The sequence below is a fragment of the Oryza brachyantha genome, chromosome 2 (genome assembly GCF_000231095.2).
Source record: "Oryza brachyantha chromosome 2, ObraRS2, whole genome shotgun sequence".
NCBI classification, from domain to species: domain Eukaryota; kingdom Viridiplantae; phylum Streptophyta; class Magnoliopsida; order Poales; family Poaceae; genus Oryza; species Oryza brachyantha.
The window spans coordinates 1768262-1786849 of NC_023164.2; the positions used below are offsets into that span (position 1 = coordinate 1768262).

Consider the following 18588-nt stretch of genomic DNA (forward strand, 5'->3'; position numbering starts at 1 on the left):
ATTTTCCAAGAGACCAAGAGGATGTGTGAGAATACAGATCCAGGAACATGCACATACATACATATCCTAGACATGAACTGCAGAGGGGTCTAATTTCATGCTTAGCTTGCAGCAGGTGCAGAGCAAGAAAATAGGAAACACTCTGAATGGGCTGTTTTGGTCAGAAATGGATATGTACCGTATCCTACCCTGCCTGTGAATTGGACCTGACAACCCAGTAGCTATCTAGCGTGTATTAAGGCTTCTTTTTAGAGGTGTGAAAAATTCACAACCAAACTCACCTATGGAAGCCAAGCATCTCGCGGTTAACTACTGTGCACACTTGTCTTTTCATTTCTGTTTAAAATTTGAATTTTAATCTTAAAAATTTATTTTGTTGCCTTGACGTTTAGATAGCTAAGAATACACATATAAAATTTTTATTTATAAATTATTTTTTATTTGTATGATCGAAAAGAGTACGGGTGATCATTTGGATGATTAAAAAATTCAAACAGTATATTTGTAAACAAAAATCATTTGTGATAAAATTTATATATATTTTTGGCAGTCTAAAGATCAAGGATGAAAAATAAAATACGATAAAAAAGTCAAAATCAGCTCTAAATTTAAGATTAAAAAATTAAATTTTAGCCTTGAATTTTGACTTACAAGCGTAAATAAAATCGCGGCTTTATATGGTCTGGTTATGCCTCACGTATACGCTACGTGCAATGTGGATCGGTGGCCCGTACGTATACACATACACGGCCCACGAAGTACACGTACTTTCGTGTGCCATACTAGCATGTTCTTCAGTACCAGGAGCAACTGAAACTCTCTTTCTAGAGAGCTCTCTTCCCTTTTCTGTGTGATGGTGCAGTGGTCACACAGACCAAACCATCAGGCATGCACTGTTGCAGCTAGCAACCACAAGCGGTCACATGCGTCGATTGGTGTGACCATTTGGTCGCATTAGGCCTCCTCTATCTACACCACCATGTTTCGCTTATCGTTTTCCCCTCTTAAACCATGCACCGATTGAGAAACAATTGCTCATGATGATTATAGAAAAAAAATCCTTTTATATATATATTTTCCAAAATTTTTGAATTCTTACCGTATTTGCCAAACAAAACTATGGGACATCGTTATCATATCTTGGCGGTTGGGGTAATCGTCGCAATTATCGCGATAAGCAAAACCTTGATGTACACAAGTTGTTGATACTCCCTCCATATTTTTTTATATGACGCCGTTGACTTTTATGTCCATATTTGATCATTCGTCTTATTAAAAAATATAATTATTAATTATTTTGTTATAATATGATTTATTATTATAGGAACTTTAAGTATGCATTATAATTTTGCATATTTGGATATAAATTTTTAATAAGACGAATGGTCAAACGTAATCTAAAAGTCAACGGTGTCATACATAAAAATATGGAGGGAGTACGTATATACTATCTCCTCCCAAATTAATTTTATTTTCAATTATCATATTCATACACATATCAGAATAAAAGCTAAAACTTTAGAATATTTTTCACTTCATCAAATTTCAATATAATTATCTTTTATTTTATCTATTTTAATGTATTTGTTTATTGCTTTTATAAACTTTAATGCAATGGTTACTTATAAATAAACTTATTTTGAAATGAATTAGAACGAAGGAAGATGATCTTATTTTGAAATGCATTTTCTATATACGTCCATAATTCATCCGTATATACGAAACCTAGCTACGTATCCATGCAATGCATGCATGCACGGACAGCACGTCAATATATGCGCTATCATCATCACCCATCAATATATCAAGATGCACGCATGATTATCTCTGTTTTTTATTGGTTTTTTAAATAATATAAATAATTAAATTAATTATTACAAAATTGAACATCTACTATTTTTAAAAAAATATACAGTTTAACGGTTTGGAAACAGTAATCAAAATCCACCTTTGTTTGGATGACCTGATGATGGTCGATGCACGCACAAGTACTATTGTGCACTTTGTTTGGAGGTTTGCGGTGAAAAAACGGCGGCCAGATCTAGATAGTACCCTCTGCACGTAAGTCTATCTTCGATTTTAAATACTTTATCTGATTGATCACGAATGTTTTAATTTTGATTATTAATAAATTCTAAATATTAGTTTATAATCAATAAAAACATACATTTCTATCGATACAACATAAACTAACTTCAATGCATGTTATTTTTAGAAAAAGAAAGAGTGGTCAAGATAATAAAGCACACGCTAACCTTTAATAAATATTTGAAACCGGAGACAAGGGCGGAGCTAAAGTACCGATGACACTCGATGGGGTTCTCAAACACTAGGTCAAGAAAATCTCTTAGTTAGAGTTAATATATTTTCACCATTTAATCAGGCTTACTGTTTATATATAGTAATCTAAACTCAGTTTAAAACAATAAAAATAATAAAAAATAAGTAAGTGACTCGTCTCTATATTTTTTTTTCTATATCCGCCGGTTTACTCGGCTCCTGCCATCGGATGCCACACCATGCTGATGCAGAGGACGCGGATCCTCTCTGCAGTTACCACTACTACCGAAAATTTTTCTCCGGCGGCCAAAATGTATTTACATTTTCGAAGGCAGCTGGTTGCCCGCCTCTAGTATAAGGTCTTTATTTTGACGGGATGTATGCCACGTGCTCGTGAAAACCGATTTTCACAGGTATCCTATTAAGAGACGTATATACGAAAATGTATAAAAATAAATTTTGCGGTGGTCCCTTAAGATACCTACATATGAATATTTTTTTGCTAAAAAGAAAGAAATTCAAATCCAATCACCCTATAATTTTAAATTCTCAGATCCAACGATAGCGGAGAGGTGAGGAAAAGGAACGTGAGGGAGAGCGAGAAGCATGGTTGACGGATCAATCGGTGAGAGGATGAAGATTGAGGAATCAATCGGTGAGAGGACGAGGGTTGTCGTTGCAAACCAGCTTTAATATTTCTCACAATTTTCACATATAGTGCTCTCTAGCGAGTCTGTGAAAATAAAACTATTTTTATAGGTAATTCTCTTTACTGGCCACCTATAAAAATCAATTTCCATATACAGGTTTAAACCATGGTAGTGTTTCATCATTATTACATGTGGGTTTTTGTTACCGGAAAATTTCTTCCTCGACATGATGCTTCAATTCATTTTTCTCTCTAGAAAAATAGAACCCTTGCTATGAAAATAAATTTTGTAGTATTAGATAGCCACTACTTACACAAGCAAAGCTCGTTCTTTTCTAAATTCATATCTCAATAATCATTACTACACATAAGTAAGTGTAGAGTCCTAATCCTCAAGGAGAGAGGAGAAGAGATGCATCCTCTTTAGAGGGTGGGTTAAGAGAATTAAACTTCTATAAGATATATCACTAGATTTGTCAACAATAATAGAGAGCATGTTGATGTGGTTTGAGATAGAGCTCATAAAAAACTCTACCATTAAACATATCCTTCTTATTATTATACTATAGTGAAGTGCACGCATAGGTGTAAAAAAATAAAGATGCCGATGCATGGCCCCTTGACATTTTGGGAAAGCAGGTGAACGGACCACCACCCTCCCCTCTCTCGTTGGCTTCTTCCTCATGGCTTTTCCCCGCCGCCCGGGAAAAAAAACGATAACTTCTGCAGCAGCAGCAGCGGCAGACGAGCGTCTCGTTTCTTCCTCTTCTTTTGCAGCAAGTCGTCGCTCACTAGTTGCCAGGGCTGTAAAAATATCTCCACGTACTCCGCCGTAATATTTTCTGACTTTACCATTCTAAAATTTTAAGAAATTTTTTGGTTTAGGGCTTGTTTAGTTCATGAAAATTTTAGGATTAAGTGTAATATCAGATGTTTAACTAGATATCGGAGGATTATTTTGATAACTAATTAAAATAATAATTACATAGGCTGTCAGGAAACCACTAGACGAATTTTTAAAGTCTAGTCTAATTAATATGTTATTAGCACATATGAGTTACTAGAGCAGTTATAGCTACTTATGGACTAATTAGGCTTAAAAGGTTCATTTCGCAAATTCCTTCCAAACTATGTAAGTAGTTGTTTTTTTAACTATATTTAATGCTCTATATATGTATTCAAAGATTCGATGTGAGGAGTAAACGCGAAAATTTTGAGAACTAAATAGGGCCTCAAAGTAAAGTTTGTCTGGTACCAGATTGTGTATGTAATAATATTTGTTACTCCTAATATTAGGAGGTGAAGCTATATTTAGTTTGAGACCAAAATAAGCTAAATCAAAGTTTGATAAAAAACTTATTCAGCTTCTAGGCGAAGACATGGTCAAAATTTGACACCGAACCAAATATTTGAAGAATGCTTTTGAGATGGCCAAATCTAGTATGGTCAATTTCAGCCCCCAACTAATTTTATTTTTTAAAATGCAATGATCGTCCAAAGTAACTTATTTTACGATAAACAACAAAAGGACAAAAAATATTTTATTTTTAGACAAAGGACAAATTTGATCTTATTTTTAGACAGGGTGTATATAATTCTACGATTTACGATTTTTTACTCTGGTTCTATAATTGTAATCCTACTTAGAAGTTCTGGTTTCATTTCAGGATCGTGATTTTAACGACCTGGACAGTTATTAATTACTTACAACTTCTAATCTTAATTTAGGACCACTATTTTAACAGCTTTGACAGTTATCAGCTGTTGCTACCTTGCAGGCACATGTTCAGAAATCAGAAGAAGAGGGCAAAAAAGGGGAAACAGATATGTGTACTTCTCCGTATATTCAACGTCTTAACAAATCACAACCACATTAATTAATTTATTCTGTCTCGGCGAAAATAATAACCATCATTTATTTACATATAGTTGTTTTTCTCATGGTCGTGTCATTCTCTAAGAAATTATATTTTCGGTACGAGGGAGTATCTCCATTGACATTGTTGTGTATAAAAACCAAACCTAAGCAGAATAGAAGTCCTAGGTATATATATGCAGTACGTGTGGTTCATGTTTTCTGGAATTCCCTAGAGCTACCGAGTGCAACTATTTTCTCAAAAAGAAAAAAAAACATCTCTTTCCTATGGGAGAAAAATAAATATATATATATATATATATTCAGAAGGGTACTACATAAATTCCTCTAAAAATTGTATGCAATATTGGAAAGTTTTATTCACATATTATTTTTTATTTTCAAATATGTTGCTGGCAACATATTTGAAAAAATAATAATATGTGAATATAAATTTTATAAACATGTTTTTATTGATTAAAAAACAAGGTTAAAAAAACTACAATGAAAACTCCAAAATCTACTTCAAATTTAAGGTTGAAAATTTATATTTTAGCTTAAAGTATAAGCAAAAGCGAAATGACGGTGTACTAATATATACGCATGGTCTAGCTCTGCTAGAAATCCAGATTTATTAAGATGTCCAGTAATATATAAAATCTAAATCTTTCCCCATCATAGTTTTTTCTGGCTCCCTTCAGTGGCTAGCTAAATTCTGAAAAATCAATTATCATGTCCGTGCGTGTGGTACCACCATTCGGCAAGGTCTCGTGTCATGCCTGATTCGCCATGCTACACATCTTAATTCATTTGGCACTACAGTGACAAACAAACGGACCATATCACCCCTCTCTCTCTCTCTCTCTCTCTCTCTAAATTGCTTATACCTAGCCACAAATATCTAGCTAACTTTGAGGTACTAGCTAGTCAAATGCTACGTACAAATTCATATCCAAAACCCAATAGTACATGAGTAGTACAACATACTACCTCCATCACTGAATGTTTGACGCATAACTTTTTTATACACGTTTAACCATTCATCTTCTTCATTTTTTTTTTAAAATATGGAAAGCTATACATATGCATAAAAGTATATTCAACAATAAATGAAATAATTTAAAAATAATTAATAATTATGTAATTTTTTGAATAAGACGAATGATCAAACGTGTATAAAAAAATCAATGGCGTCAAACATTTAGGACGGAGACGGAGGGAGTATCACATATGATTTCTCTTTTCCTTCATGTAAATGCATGGCAGGTTCAATGAGGAAATTTTAATTAGCTATATATTATACTCCATCCATCCAATAATATAGGCAGTTCTATGTTGTTAAGCAAACATTAACATATATCGAGGCAATAGATTCCCCTTTTAGTCACTTCAATGATCAATTTTTGAATTTGAATTTGTTGTATTTCCTTTCCAAGCACATAATTGGCTGAAAAATATATGGATTTTTTTGCATTGATATCAGCGCCCTGGAGATATTTATATTACGGTAAAGATTTAAATTCTATAAATTCTTATGTCTCGAAACAGATGGGTATCGGAGAGAATATTTCAGATTGGAGTTGTTTTTTCGTGCTTTTCGAGAAGATGTTCGCACATATGTCGACAGCGAAGGAGGGCCGTAAAATGGGCCTTTGCCAATCGTTCTAAAAAGACAAAAATGCTTCAAAATAGCCGGCGAGCATCAGCACACATCTGTAAGTATGTTCTGGGGTCACCTGCTGGTGCTGGATGAGCCCTATCCTGAATTCTATTGTATCTACTATACGTAGATGCACAGGATTGGTTGGCACATCCTGGCCATTCAAGCCTGGGAAGATCAAGTGTTGTGTTGGAACTTTGGTGGCAACAACTGTAGGAGAGATATTTATCTTCACAAAGGAAAATGTCCCAGTTATTCTTAAAAGTTAATCAAAATATATACATGAATACCGAAATAAAGGACATGTATATGTGTATATAAGTAGCAAACAGTTAACATGTGTTGATACCTCCCTATATCCAATTGTCATATCATCAGCTTCAGCTTGTGCATAATTAGGAGATCCACTAATAGGAATACCTTTATCAAATAATTCATGGTAAGCTTAATTAATTATTAATTATTAATTGCATAAATTCTCCAATTCCCATTATCACTCATACAAAAAAAAATCTTTTATAATATACAAATGCGTAAAGAACAAAGAGTGGGCTGCCAACCACCAAGAGATACTTTTGGAGTAAAAATAAAATAAAATATCCTGCAAAAATATCCAGCCAAATCTGCCCTAAGAGGGGCCAAGGGGAGGAAAACCTCATCCTAAACAAGAGCAAAAGGATTAATTTGGTTGGCCAAGAATGGCTCAAATGGCCCCCTCCTCCCTATCATTAGTGGTTGAACCATGGGGTCACAACGTATGGGGCATGCCCACCACACACCCTAATTCTCCACTACATGGCCCAATTAATTTGAGACCAAAAAAAAAAGATTAACTAGAAACTCGTGGCTTTTTCACCCACTGACAGCATGGCCCCACCGGCCGACATACTTCGCTGAACCCCAATCTTCTCCAACCGAATGTTGTGATGTAATTCTTCGTCAGGCATAGTTTCATGTAAAGAGAAATGATTTCTCGTTTGAATTAGCATTCTCGTCTTTTCGTTCATCCTTATATGTTAAAATTTGAAATTTTTAATCTTAAATTTAAAGTTGCTTCAGATTTTTTTTAGTGTAGTTTATTTTTTATATATCTAAGAACATATATAAAACTTTTATTCACGAATTATTTTTTATTTTTAAATACATAATTTCACTTTTTTTATAAAAAACCCTAAATTGACCTCCTTGCATTATTTCTCGGTTTAAATGGGACCAAATCTTGTGACACAAATCCCAGATCCGTACACAGAAACAAGAGAGGAAGAGCTTTATATTGTGCATGTAACAGTAATCTCTCTCTCATGGAGTTGGGCCAATCATGGTCAGCCATGGATGATGCATGCAAGCCTCCAAGATCCGGTGGGGCCCACCGCTAGCATCTCGTGAAAAGGTTGCCGAGCCGATAAAGGGCGCGCCACGTGTGCGGGAGAATCCGGGCGGCCAATGGGAGGGCGCCATGTCAGCGGATAAGGGCAAAATCATATAGGGGAGGGCCTTTTCGTTGGGAGGTCAGGGCTCACAGCTGATGGGTGGAAGGGGGTAGATGCGATGGGCAATCAGAGGATTTTACTGTAATGCCCCTCCTGTGCCTTTGCTTTTGCTGTTGGTGTGATTTGGAGCTTTGCACTGGATGCTGTTTGAGGTGGATTTGATCTAATTTTGTTGCAAAGTTGTGGGCAAATATCTTGGCAACTGTAATTTGATATACTCGATAATTCACTTATGTAAAAGAATTGGTTGTATAAAGAAAACATCCATGTGCGTTACTGATTCGGTATGTTTAACGAATTGATCAGTCGAGCTAAGCTGGTCTAATTCAATATATAGGGAAATCATGTCGATTAGAATCCATGTTTTGAGTGAAACATGTATATTTTGCTCAATCCGTTCTATATTATAAAACTTTATGAGTTTGCTTATATTCATCTATGTATCAATGTATGTCTTATATATGTGGCTAGACTCATTATCACACAAATGAATTTAGGCAATAGCAGAAAGGCTTATAATGTGGAATGGGGAGACTATATCATAAGAGGTGGTGCTGAGAATGCAATTTTTCACTTGTAAATTCACCCGTGGATATAATATTAGATGACAAGCTGTATCAAAGGTTTTATCGTTTTTCTGCTGGCATTTAGTTAATGTTTTGTCATCTAACCAAAAAGGTGTAGAGAAAAGAGAAGTACATAATTACATATGCTGCATAAGGTAGGTACATGTACTCAATCTGTAGATACATCCGACAAATTATGTGTGTAATTAACACCTAGTAAATGACAACAAACTTGATCAAACAAACTATATTATATTTTGTATAAGAGAATCACAACAGATAAAGATATTATAACGATTGTTACTATGGCATACCAAATCAATAAGATAATATATTTAGCATATTCACACAGACGTGGAGCCAGCGTGAGACAATCAGGAGAAGTGTCACTTGACATTTCGCCAAAAACATATGGAGGAATGCTTCAAAGCTTTTGGTTTTCATCCAGCACAAGAAGCATGTCGACAAGGTGTACTGGTCCAAAATACTGTATATAATATAATAGAATTGAGTAATGCTTAGTCCCATGATTCATTGGCCAGTGCCGTCTACAGAGTAGGTAATTATTGATTATTAGGGGAATGGTTAGCAACAGACAATCAGGAAGTACCTAAAGAAATTAACACTCACCTTTTTTCATGGGTTCCAATGATAAATATATGGGAATCAACCATAAAACTTATTTTATGTTCTATAGTTCAGTTTATTGTCTCCCAAAAATATTGATCAATAACCCTAAATATTCTCTAGTTTTCTGATAATTATGCCGCCATTTATTTATCTCTTCTAATATTGCACATGTATTATGATTTTAGTTTTCCCTATCTACAACGTATGGATATGTTGCTAGTCGATATAAACTGAATAGGAGTTCAACGGCGATGAACTGGTTCCGTTTTGTTACACAACTTTAAATATGACTGCATGATTTTTTTTCAAGTTGTCTACGATTACCAGATGAGGGTGGTGAGGTTTGCAAATACTACTGCCTAGGGCAAATTGGTCTCAGTTATGGTAGCTGCAAATCCCAAATCCCAGATGCCCCAAACAATGCCAACATATGTAAAACCTAGAGAGAGAAGAAAAAACACACACAGAAGATGAAGAGAGGAGGGGCCTGCACAAAATGCAAGTGTGGGTCCAGCTGATTGCAGTGGGTCCCACAGGCAGGGAGGGTAGGAAAGGGACCCAATGAGAGGAGGCTTGTCTCTTCCTCTAGCCTTCTTCCTCTAAAACCCCACCCCCTCCTCCCTCCTCTTGAACCCTTTCTTCCTCCTCCTCACCCCTCTCCCCCACACCACCAAGCTCCAATTCCCCACATCTTCCTCTCTCTCTCTCTATCTCTAACCTCTACTACCATAGGATCAACCATCTTCTCTCTCTCTCTCTCTCTGTATCTCTCTCCTCACCTAGAATTAGCATTGCTGCTCTGCTCATCTATCTCCAATCCCAAGAGGTTTCTCAATTCAGCTCAGAGAATTCTTCTCCCAGCTGCAGCTCTGCCTCTGCTCTGCTCTGCTTCTTGACCTCTTCTTGCTCAGAGGAGTACAGCTTCAAAGGCAGGGCCTTTTCGATTCCCCAATCTTTTTTTCTTCAAGGTGTTCTTGGAGGTTTTTCTCTTAGCCTTTTGGAGTCCCCAAGGTAGCAGCTTGAAGTGAGGTTGGAAAACTTGGAATACCTTTTTTTCATCTTGTCGGGAGCAGCAGAAAGTTTCAGTGGCGAGGAAAATTTTCCATTTTGATTGGTTCAGTGTTTGGACATTTTCTTGCTTCTCTTGTGTGGAATTCTTGGGAGCTGATCGGTGGTGGTGGGAGAGGCCATTGCAATGTCGTCTTCTTGCATACCGACCGGCCTGAGGCTGGACCTGGACATGGTGAAGGCGGCGACGTCGCCGGGGGCGCACTCGTCGCCGCTGCGGCCGGCGCACTCGTCGCCGTCGTCGACGCTGTCGGAGGCGTCGAACTCGTCGTCGTCGGCGACGTCGGTGTCGCTGAAGCGCGCGAGGGCGCCGCGGAAGCGGCCGAACCAGGCGTACAACGAGGCGGCGGCGCTGCTGGCGTCCATCCACCCGTCGGTCTTCCCCGTCAAGAAGAGCCCCAAGACGGCGTCGCGCCCGCCGACGAGGCAGCTCTCTGGGTTGTCGGCAGTGTTCGACCCCTCCTCCGACCTCCTCCCGCCGCTCCCGGTCCTCGCCGACGCCGCATTCCTCCTCCGCGACGCGCCGTCGCCGTTGCCGCAGCCGCAGAGCCCGTCCGGCGGCGGCAAGAACTGCTCGTCGCCGGCGCCGGTGAGCAGCGCGTTCCGGGAGTTCCGTGACCCGGCGCCGTCGCCGGCGAGCCCCGACACCACCGACGAGCCCGGCGAGCTCGACTTCGACGACGACTGCTTCGACGCCGACTCCATTCTCGACGTGGACGAGGCTGCGGCCGACGGCGCAGCCGAGGGGATCGACGGCATCATGGGCAGCCTCACGGTGGAGACCAACACGACCTCCACAACGTCCGACGACTCCATCCTCTCGAGCTCCGGCATACACCCCTACCTCAGGAGCCTCATGGTGGTCGGCCTCGCCGGCCGGTTCGAGCTCGGCCTTGGGTCCCGGCACGGCTCGCGGCCCAACCTGAACCGCGCGCTCAAGCGGCGGGACGACGACGGCGCGTGGTGGATGTGGCCGGCCGTGCCAGTCAAAGACATCACCGCCACGCCGCCGCCGGCAGCGTCGAACACCGCAATGCCGTCAGCACCAGCAGCGCCGGAGAAGAAGAAGAGCAAGAAGAAGAAGGTGGTCAAGGTGGAGAAGGTGATGGCGAGGGAGAAGGAGGAGTCACCCAATGCGAAATGCAAGGAGGAAGCAGACGGGACAGTGGACGCCGGCAATGGCGGCGACGGCGGCGACGCGGACAGCCTGCCAACGAAGGCACCCAAGACCGGGTTGGGGCTGAAGCTGGACACCGACGACGTGCTCAAGGCGTGGTCCGGCAAGGGGTCGATGTTCGCCGACGGCGGCGCGCCGGAGTCGCCCAAGTCGGCCGCCGAAGTGCGGGTGAGTGCATGAATTCTCCCTCCTAAATTGCTGAAGCATGGCAGCTTAATCCATCTTCTCTTTATTGCAATTTATTTTCCTGAAAAAAAATGGTGTCTTGCAGTAGGAGAGTAATAAAATATGGACATCAATTTGATGAATAAACAGTAACTGGGCATATAAAAATTCAAATTTGTTTTGCATGGAGTGAAAGCTCCTTTAGTAAAAGTTTACAAGTTAAATTTTGGCAAACTTGGATGAATTTTTACCTCTTCTATCGCATTGTTACTCAGATTGAACGGGCATATCAACAAAAGCCCAAAACAGATGAACTCTGAATAGGATGGTTAAGGTTTCTATTGAGTTGTACCACAAGAAAGAATTTTCAGTACATATCATTTTTAACTTACTTTCACCTCCCTTCGCCCAATTCTTCTAATAAGAAGTTCATTGTAGAAATAAGATAAATACTTCATATTATATAAAGTTTTGATCTTACTTAGATTCATTCCTAGATCAATCAACGGAGGTAATAAATTTTATATATGTGTCTAGATTCATTAGCATTCATATAAATCTATGGAGAGCCAGAATATCTTAGAATATGAAACGGAAGTAATAAATTTTATTTGTAGAAATTTGTTGTCAATAGTGAAAATAACAAAGACATAGCTAAAAACACGTGGTCGATATGTAACAGCAATTTGGATTTTGGAGAGCTAGCCTTTGGCAGGGAATTGTTTATCCAAACTGATGGTCCATAACAACACCAGTACTCTAGTAGCTCAGTAATGTTAGTACATATTTGTAAGTACGGACTTTTTTACACTTTCACGAGTACTCCAGTTAACCATAAAATGGATGCATTCATAAAAGCTATGAAATTCATTTGAAAAGATCTAAATAGTGAGTCTCAGCAAATCAAATGGGCAAAATGGTTTGTTCAAATTTTTGCAAAATATTTGGTGAAGAACTGCTAGAAACAGGATAAATTAATTCTATGAGCTAATATCTGCACCTTGAGTTCAGATTATTAAACCAGTTTTAGAGGTTTAAAATAGACCTATGCAGTTAAAATCAATCATTCAACAGTGGACCACAGACAGTTGGGCCTGGAGATCGACTGACATAGATTACATGGATGTCTTCTTGCAAGGATTCATTTGGGCTCGAAATCGTTGCCCTTTGGGCCAATGATAGAGCAACTGCAACAAACTCCAGCCCCAATTCAGTTGTCATTTTCTGCAATTTGCTCTCACAAATGGCAAGATTTGCAGCTGTCATAATGGGGGAAGCATAACCGTTTCAGATGTGTCCGGCTCCATTATATTTTGGACACACTCTGCATTGCATGTATTGGACTATTGCAACCATGGAAAAACATTTTAACGATGATTTTAACTGTATACATAGTTTGCATTTCTTTTCTAGGATTGCTGAATGAAAAAGAAGCACTTACAGTCTTTTCACTGTCGATGCAGGCAAAACTTGCAGACATTGACCTGTTCCCTGAGAATGGATCTGGTGCTGGTGGCATCAGGGAAGCCAGTGTCATGAGGTACAAGGAGAAGCGGCGCACCCGGCTGTTCTCCAAGAAGATCCGGTACCAAGTCCGGAAGGTGAACGCCGACTGCCGGCCTCGGATGAAGGCAAGCACTAGAACTGATTCTTGAAAGCATAAAAAGGTCTATTTAATTGTAAGGCAGAAGATATTCTTGAAACCCATTTTTTTCCACACCAAAAATATCATTTTTTTTCTCTCTTTACCTAGAGTTTTATCATAGCACTATCAATGCAAAATCTTGCAGGGTTGTACTGATGTGTTGTTTTTTGTCTGTTTGGATTCTTGCAGGGAAGGTTTGTTAGGAGCCCATCTCTTCTTCAGCAAGTCCTGGAGGAAGAGAGCTAGACAGACAGACAGTGATACTTGCTAGCCTTTTTATGAACACCTTTTTTTTGGCCTTTTAGTTCCTCATTAGCTAAGAGATGTGAGTGAGAGTGTTTTTTTTGCTCTTGTTGGAGTTTTGCTTTGGGGGGAGATAGAGATGATGCCTTTAGAGTGAGTTGTGATGGGGGATCACATAGTTTGTCTCAAGTTTACAATGTGAGGTACAAAGGAAGGAAATAAAGTGATGTTAGAATATACAGTCATACACAGTTTAATCCTAAAATTCTCGATTCACCGGCAAATTCTTCGAAACGTGCACAACAAAGAGAAACGAACAAAATGGTCAAAAATCGAGATTAAGAAACTACTTCTTGATGTAGCATGTCCCACTCTATGAAATTCATGCTTAACAGAAAGCCTTTTCAGAAATTCAGAGAATAACATGCAGACAATCTTTCATGTAAAAAAAATACATTGCAGTTAATTATATCGAAACAAAAAGCAGGATTAGCAGCAGGATTACCTTCAAAGAATCACATCCAACTCAAAGACTTGGAAATCAACATCACCTGAAGCAGTAGAGAAGCATCACTGGATTGGCAGTAGGTTAACAACATCACCTCGAAATCAAGAAGTGGAGACTGAAACTGCATGCAGTAGAGAAAGCAATTGCTGGATTAGCATTTCGAAAGGGCGTCTCCCCTTTGCAAAAACTCTGCACCTCCCGTCTCCCCACGCACACCGTGGCCTTTTTTTCCTGATCCTTTGCACTATCTTCAGCTCAAGATGAACAACTGAGCATGTTTTGGAGCCGGACTGATGGCTCGTCTGACACTGAAGATGAAGTGAGCATGTTTTCAAGCCGGACTAATTGCAGGTCTGTATAAACAGGACACATTTGCAGCAGGTCATCTTGAAAGCAGCTCTGGAAACGACAATTATGTACACTATAAATAGTATCCAAAATTAACACTTCGCAGCATTACTGAATTCGATTTAACAGCACTTCATGAACTCGTACAACAACATAATTGTCCAGTGGAATGTGGGATACATACACCAAGTAACGGTCCACAACAACAACTATAAGGATACAACGTTCTTATTTCGCTCATATATACATGAAATAAGTCTTGCACATCTTGGTTACTCAATAGGTGCAGTAATCACGATTTTAGAAGGGAAAAAAGGTGAGCCTGCGAAGTTTCTGTGGGGAGAGTTGAAGATCATCGTGCACTCATTGCTGCAACAACTTCAGGGTGGTAGTGGAGCATCTCATGCCACATCATTTCCCTGATCATATCTGCACTAATGTTTTCATCTATGTCCAGATCAATAGGCACTTGTGCAGGAGGATTTGCACTTGGATCATACAGAGGAGACATGTAGGGGTGCTCAAGAGCCTCAGTGACGCTGATTCTTTTGGTAGGGTCAAATATGAGCATCTTCTGTAAAAGATCAATGGCAAGAGGGTGTGCGTGCGGATACATACTTGCGAGCGGCACACCAGGAGTGTAGGGAAGGGATTTGATATATCTGCGAGCTTTTGGGTTGTCAATGAATTCCAGGTCAGACTCACTCATGGTGCCGAGAACGTTGACTATGAGCTTGAGTTGATTTAGGCACTCAGTTCCTGGAAAAATAGGCTTGCGACCAAGTAGCTCAGCAAAGATGCAACCAACAGACCAAACATCAATGGAAGTGCCATAGTTGTCACAGCAAAGGAGCAGCTCGGGAGCTCTATACCAGCGGGTGACAACATATTCAGTCATAAACTGGCCTTTACTACTGTTTGTACGTGCAAGACCAAAATCGCATATCTTGAGATCACAGTTTGCATTAACTAATAGATTTCCAGGTTTGAGGTCTCTGTGGAGTATCTCTGCCGAATGGAGATATTTCAGTCCTCGAAGCAACTACAACAAAGAAAACGACAGTATCTTAAATCATCTGGAAGATACAGATTGCAAAAAACAAGAACTAAATGGTAGATGATCCAAAATTAACTCATGATAACAGATCAAATGAATCTGAGGGTAGGGTGAACAGGCAATTCATCAAGCAAAAAAGTATTTCTTGTAAAGAGAGGTCTACTTGTGTGGTTCAATGAAGAACCCTAGCATGTAAAGAAGAGGTCTACTATTCAGAACTATTTGAAAGAAGATCCTAGTTCACAGATTCAAAGCCATATTTGAAATTCTTGATGGAAATGTGGTTTGATGAAATTAATAAAATAAGTTAGAATTGATGCAAATCTAAAACAGAGCAAGAGGGTTTCAATTCCAATTATAGGTTGTTGCACGGACATTAGCCCATGGCTCGTGGCTGCTTTTTTATGTACTTGATGAGGCAACAAGGGAATGCATGGATGGAGGTGTCCCATGACACATAAGAAAATCAAGTCTAGCAAAAAAATGTTAAAATAAAATTATAATATGTAAAAAGAGGAATCATGGTGGCAATACTTAGTGCACATAGTGTGTCCAACTGGTTGCTGGCTCAGAACTGCAGGGAAAAAAAGAGTTCATGTATCAAGTATGCACTAATCTATTGAGAACAACAGCAAATAAGAGTAAGACCCTTTTGTCAAAAAAGAAATAGAAAGTCTTAACAATTCTAGGCCATCCAAGTTTAGTTTGCCTCGAAGCTGCAGACTACAGGAAAATAGTTTTACCTTCTACTATCTATTTATCAGTCTAAACTGTTGGAATCTGGGTTGGAAGTTAATGAGCCTTTTTTTCTCAGTTTTTTTCAAATACTAGTGATGCACAAACATGAGTCAAATTAGAATCGAACCAAATGTTACTACAAGTTACATTAGTTATTTCACATTAGGAATGCATTGCTCAAATTATTATTGTCATTGACAATATTCACAAATCATCGCTGGTGCAAAACATTCACATGTTAAAAAATTAGTCTGACTTTGAAATCCTAACTTACAGAAGAAATATTAAAATTAAGATTGTGCCTCGTGCATTCGGGGATGAACCTTCTTATAAGATTGGATAAGGTTTGCTGATATAAGATGCCTTCTCACAAATTCTAAGCATTTGTCAAGGAACATTATAAACACACTATTACTCTTAAGTAAATGTGAAAGATGATAGAAAAGAGGTCCAAGCAGGCTTACCTGAAAAAGAAAATATTGGCAGTGATCATTGGAAAGACCCTGAGGTGACTTGATTATCTGATGTAGGTCGGTATCCATGAGTTCATAAACTAAGTATACATCTTTAAAACTCCTCCTGTGTACTGGCATCATTATATCCTTCAAAGCAATAACATTCTCATGGCGGAGATGCCGAAGGAGTTTCAGCTCTCGCAAAGTCCTTAGTGCATCAACACGGTTGTCAAATACATTATGTATCTTCTTTATTGCTACTTTCTCATTGGTCTCACGGTTTATGGATGAACAAACTATTCCATAAGCTCCTCGCCCAATGGGCTTGATGGGCACATACTTAGTATCTATCTCAAATAATGTTTGCCACATTGAATAGTAATGTTTCCCTTGGTTACCCATCCCATTCGGAGGATCCACCATGATCGCCATTTCCTACTAAGGAAACAAAAATAATATAATTTAGTAAACAATGAAACAATGGTTTTGAGCTACAAAACTGGCAAATTATGGATGCCTACAGATGAGTGAACAGCTTCATTATCAAAGAAGGGATATAAAAATGCGGTCGAATCTTTGAGAATACTTGGGAAATGCACTTTCTAGCTACAATAGCCCTTGGTAATAATTTTACATAATATATACTAATACACAATAACACATGGTAAATGGATGTAACTCCATGCAATAGAAGACTTCCACTTCTACTTCGGTAGCCACCGAGGTAGAAATAAGTTAGAAGAATTTAAAATCTAAACCTAAATTGTACCCTGTTGGATACATCTATAAGTCTCATAGCACTCTAAGCGTATGTCACATCAGTTTAAAAGGTACATAAGTACGCCTTTAATAAGTTTAGAAAAGGAAAGGGTAAGAACAACAGAATAAGTCAATGGAAGGTTCATTTGCTGGTAACACTCTCTCAGCATCTCCAAAATTGGACTCTACAAAGCATTCCAGTTTTGCACAACGGGACCCTCGGAGTATTCTTCTTCAAGAACGAACACTTGAACAACATCCGGGTCACACCATCGCCATTCGTTCTCCCCTCCGGCCATCGGTCGCCAGTCAGCAGATCAACATCTTCCAGCTATCTTGCTCGATCCTCTTCCTGAATGGATTACCCAGCGTCAACACCTGCACTCCTACCGATGCTCCATCGCCATTCACCAAGCATTGCCACTTTGCCGGGAGCAGCGCCCTCACACGAATCCAATTCCCAACCCCAGAAGAAAAGGGAGACACGACATCCGTGTGGTTCATATAGGCAAACGATTATCGATCATCCAGATGCTAACCAAGCAATCTGGCACCCTCATCACATCTCCCGCTCAGTGCCGCGGATTGCACGGAGCCCCGCCGCCCAAATTCATCACCGGAGCACAGAATGGCCTCACACCAAAAACTCACAGCTCAATCAATCACGCGGTTATCAGCCCAAATCGGGCCACGAAGGCGAGTCGCTCCAGCTACCCAGATCAACACACACCGAGCCAAGATCGATCCATGGAGTCCGGACAAGAACCCCGCCGATCCTGGACGACGAAGACGCAGCCAAACCCAGTACGGCCAAAAAAAAACAAACAAAATCCCTCACCCCCGAGGCACCCGCGCGCGCGAGAGAAAAAAGGAGCACGACGACGGCCTCTGCGGGGGAGGATCAGACCGCCATCGCCGCCCGCCCGCTCGGGAGAGAGGATCCGCCTCGTCGTCGCTGCGGTGGCCGCGGCCGGAGGAGGAGAAGAGGAGAGAGAGAATGGACAGCTCCCCCGTGAGGCGTGGATGGGGGAGGAGAGAGAGAGGGGGAAAGGAATATTCCGCGCGGGGCGTCCTGGGCCGTCGGTTGCGGAGCCCCCGCGGCGATCCTGGCCGTCCGATGGTCCCCCCACGTGCGCTCCGACCGGCCCGGCGGTGGGGTCCGGTCGCGACGAGTCGTCGTCCGCAAGGCACCGCCGCGCCGAACCGGACCGGTCGGCTGGGTTGGGTTGGGTTGGGTTGGAGCGTTGGATGGGTCGTAGTCGTCCATGTCGAGTGATAAATCGGTTGATGGATGG

The 18588-nt window shown here is 40.2% G+C and overlaps 2 protein-coding genes across 4 annotated transcripts; one reads left to right on the plus strand and one right to left on the minus strand.

Annotated features, from left to right (window-relative positions):
* The first annotated feature begins 9662 nt into the window (after positions 1–9662).
* Positions 9663–13665, plus strand: LOC102710464 (protein CHLOROPLAST IMPORT APPARATUS 2). 2 transcript variants are annotated; one of them, XM_040520680.1, is made up of 3 exons: positions 9663–11543; positions 13004–13219; positions 13375–13466. In XM_040520680.1, the coding sequence occupies exons 1-2, from the start codon at positions 10326–10328 to the stop codon at positions 13193–13195; spliced, it is 1410 nt and encodes a 469-aa protein (XP_040376614.1). In that variant the 5' UTR covers positions 9663–10325; the 3' UTR covers positions 13196–13219; positions 13375–13466. The 2 variants fall into 2 exon arrangements, with proteins under 2 accessions (XP_040376614.1, XP_006646882.2); XM_006646819.3 differs by having other exon boundaries at positions 9669–11543; positions 13004–13171; positions 13375–13665.
* A 727-nt stretch (positions 13666–14392) lies between these two features.
* On the minus strand, positions 14393–18274 carry LOC102710755 (mitogen-activated protein kinase 3). Of its 2 annotated transcripts, none has more exons than XM_006646820.3 (3): positions 18132–18274; positions 16544–16969; positions 14393–15326 (listed from the first exon to the last, which is right to left on the minus strand). In XM_006646820.3, the coding sequence occupies exons 2-3, from the start codon at positions 16964–16966 to the stop codon at positions 14637–14639; spliced, it is 1113 nt and encodes a 370-aa protein (XP_006646883.1). In that variant the 5' UTR covers positions 16967–16969; positions 18132–18274; the 3' UTR covers positions 14393–14636. The 2 variants fall into 2 exon arrangements, with proteins under 2 accessions (XP_006646883.1, XP_015689349.1); XM_015833863.2 differs by having other exon boundaries at positions 16544–16972.
* Positions 18275–18588: the final 314 nt, after the last annotated feature.

Coding starts and splice junctions, on each gene's coding strand:
- LOC102710755 (XM_006646820.3), bottom strand. CDS start 16,966: ATGGCGATCATGGTGGATCCTCCGAATGGGATGGGTAACCAAGGGAAA. Junction 15,327..16,543: donor GCCAATATTTTCTTTTTCAG/GTAAGCCTGCTT, acceptor TCTTTGTTGTAG/TTGCTTCGAGGACTGAAATA.
- LOC102710464 (XM_006646819.3), top strand. CDS start 10,326: ATGTCGTCTTCTTGCATACCGACCGGCCTGAGGCTGGACCTGGACATG. Junction 11,544..13,003: donor AGTCGGCCGCCGAAGTGCGG/GTGAGTGCATGA, acceptor CTGTCGATGCAG/GCAAAACTTGCAGACATTGA. Junction 13,172..13,374: donor ACTGCCGGCCTCGGATGAAG/GCAAGCACTAGA, acceptor GGATTCTTGCAG/GGAAGGTTTGTTAGGAGCCC.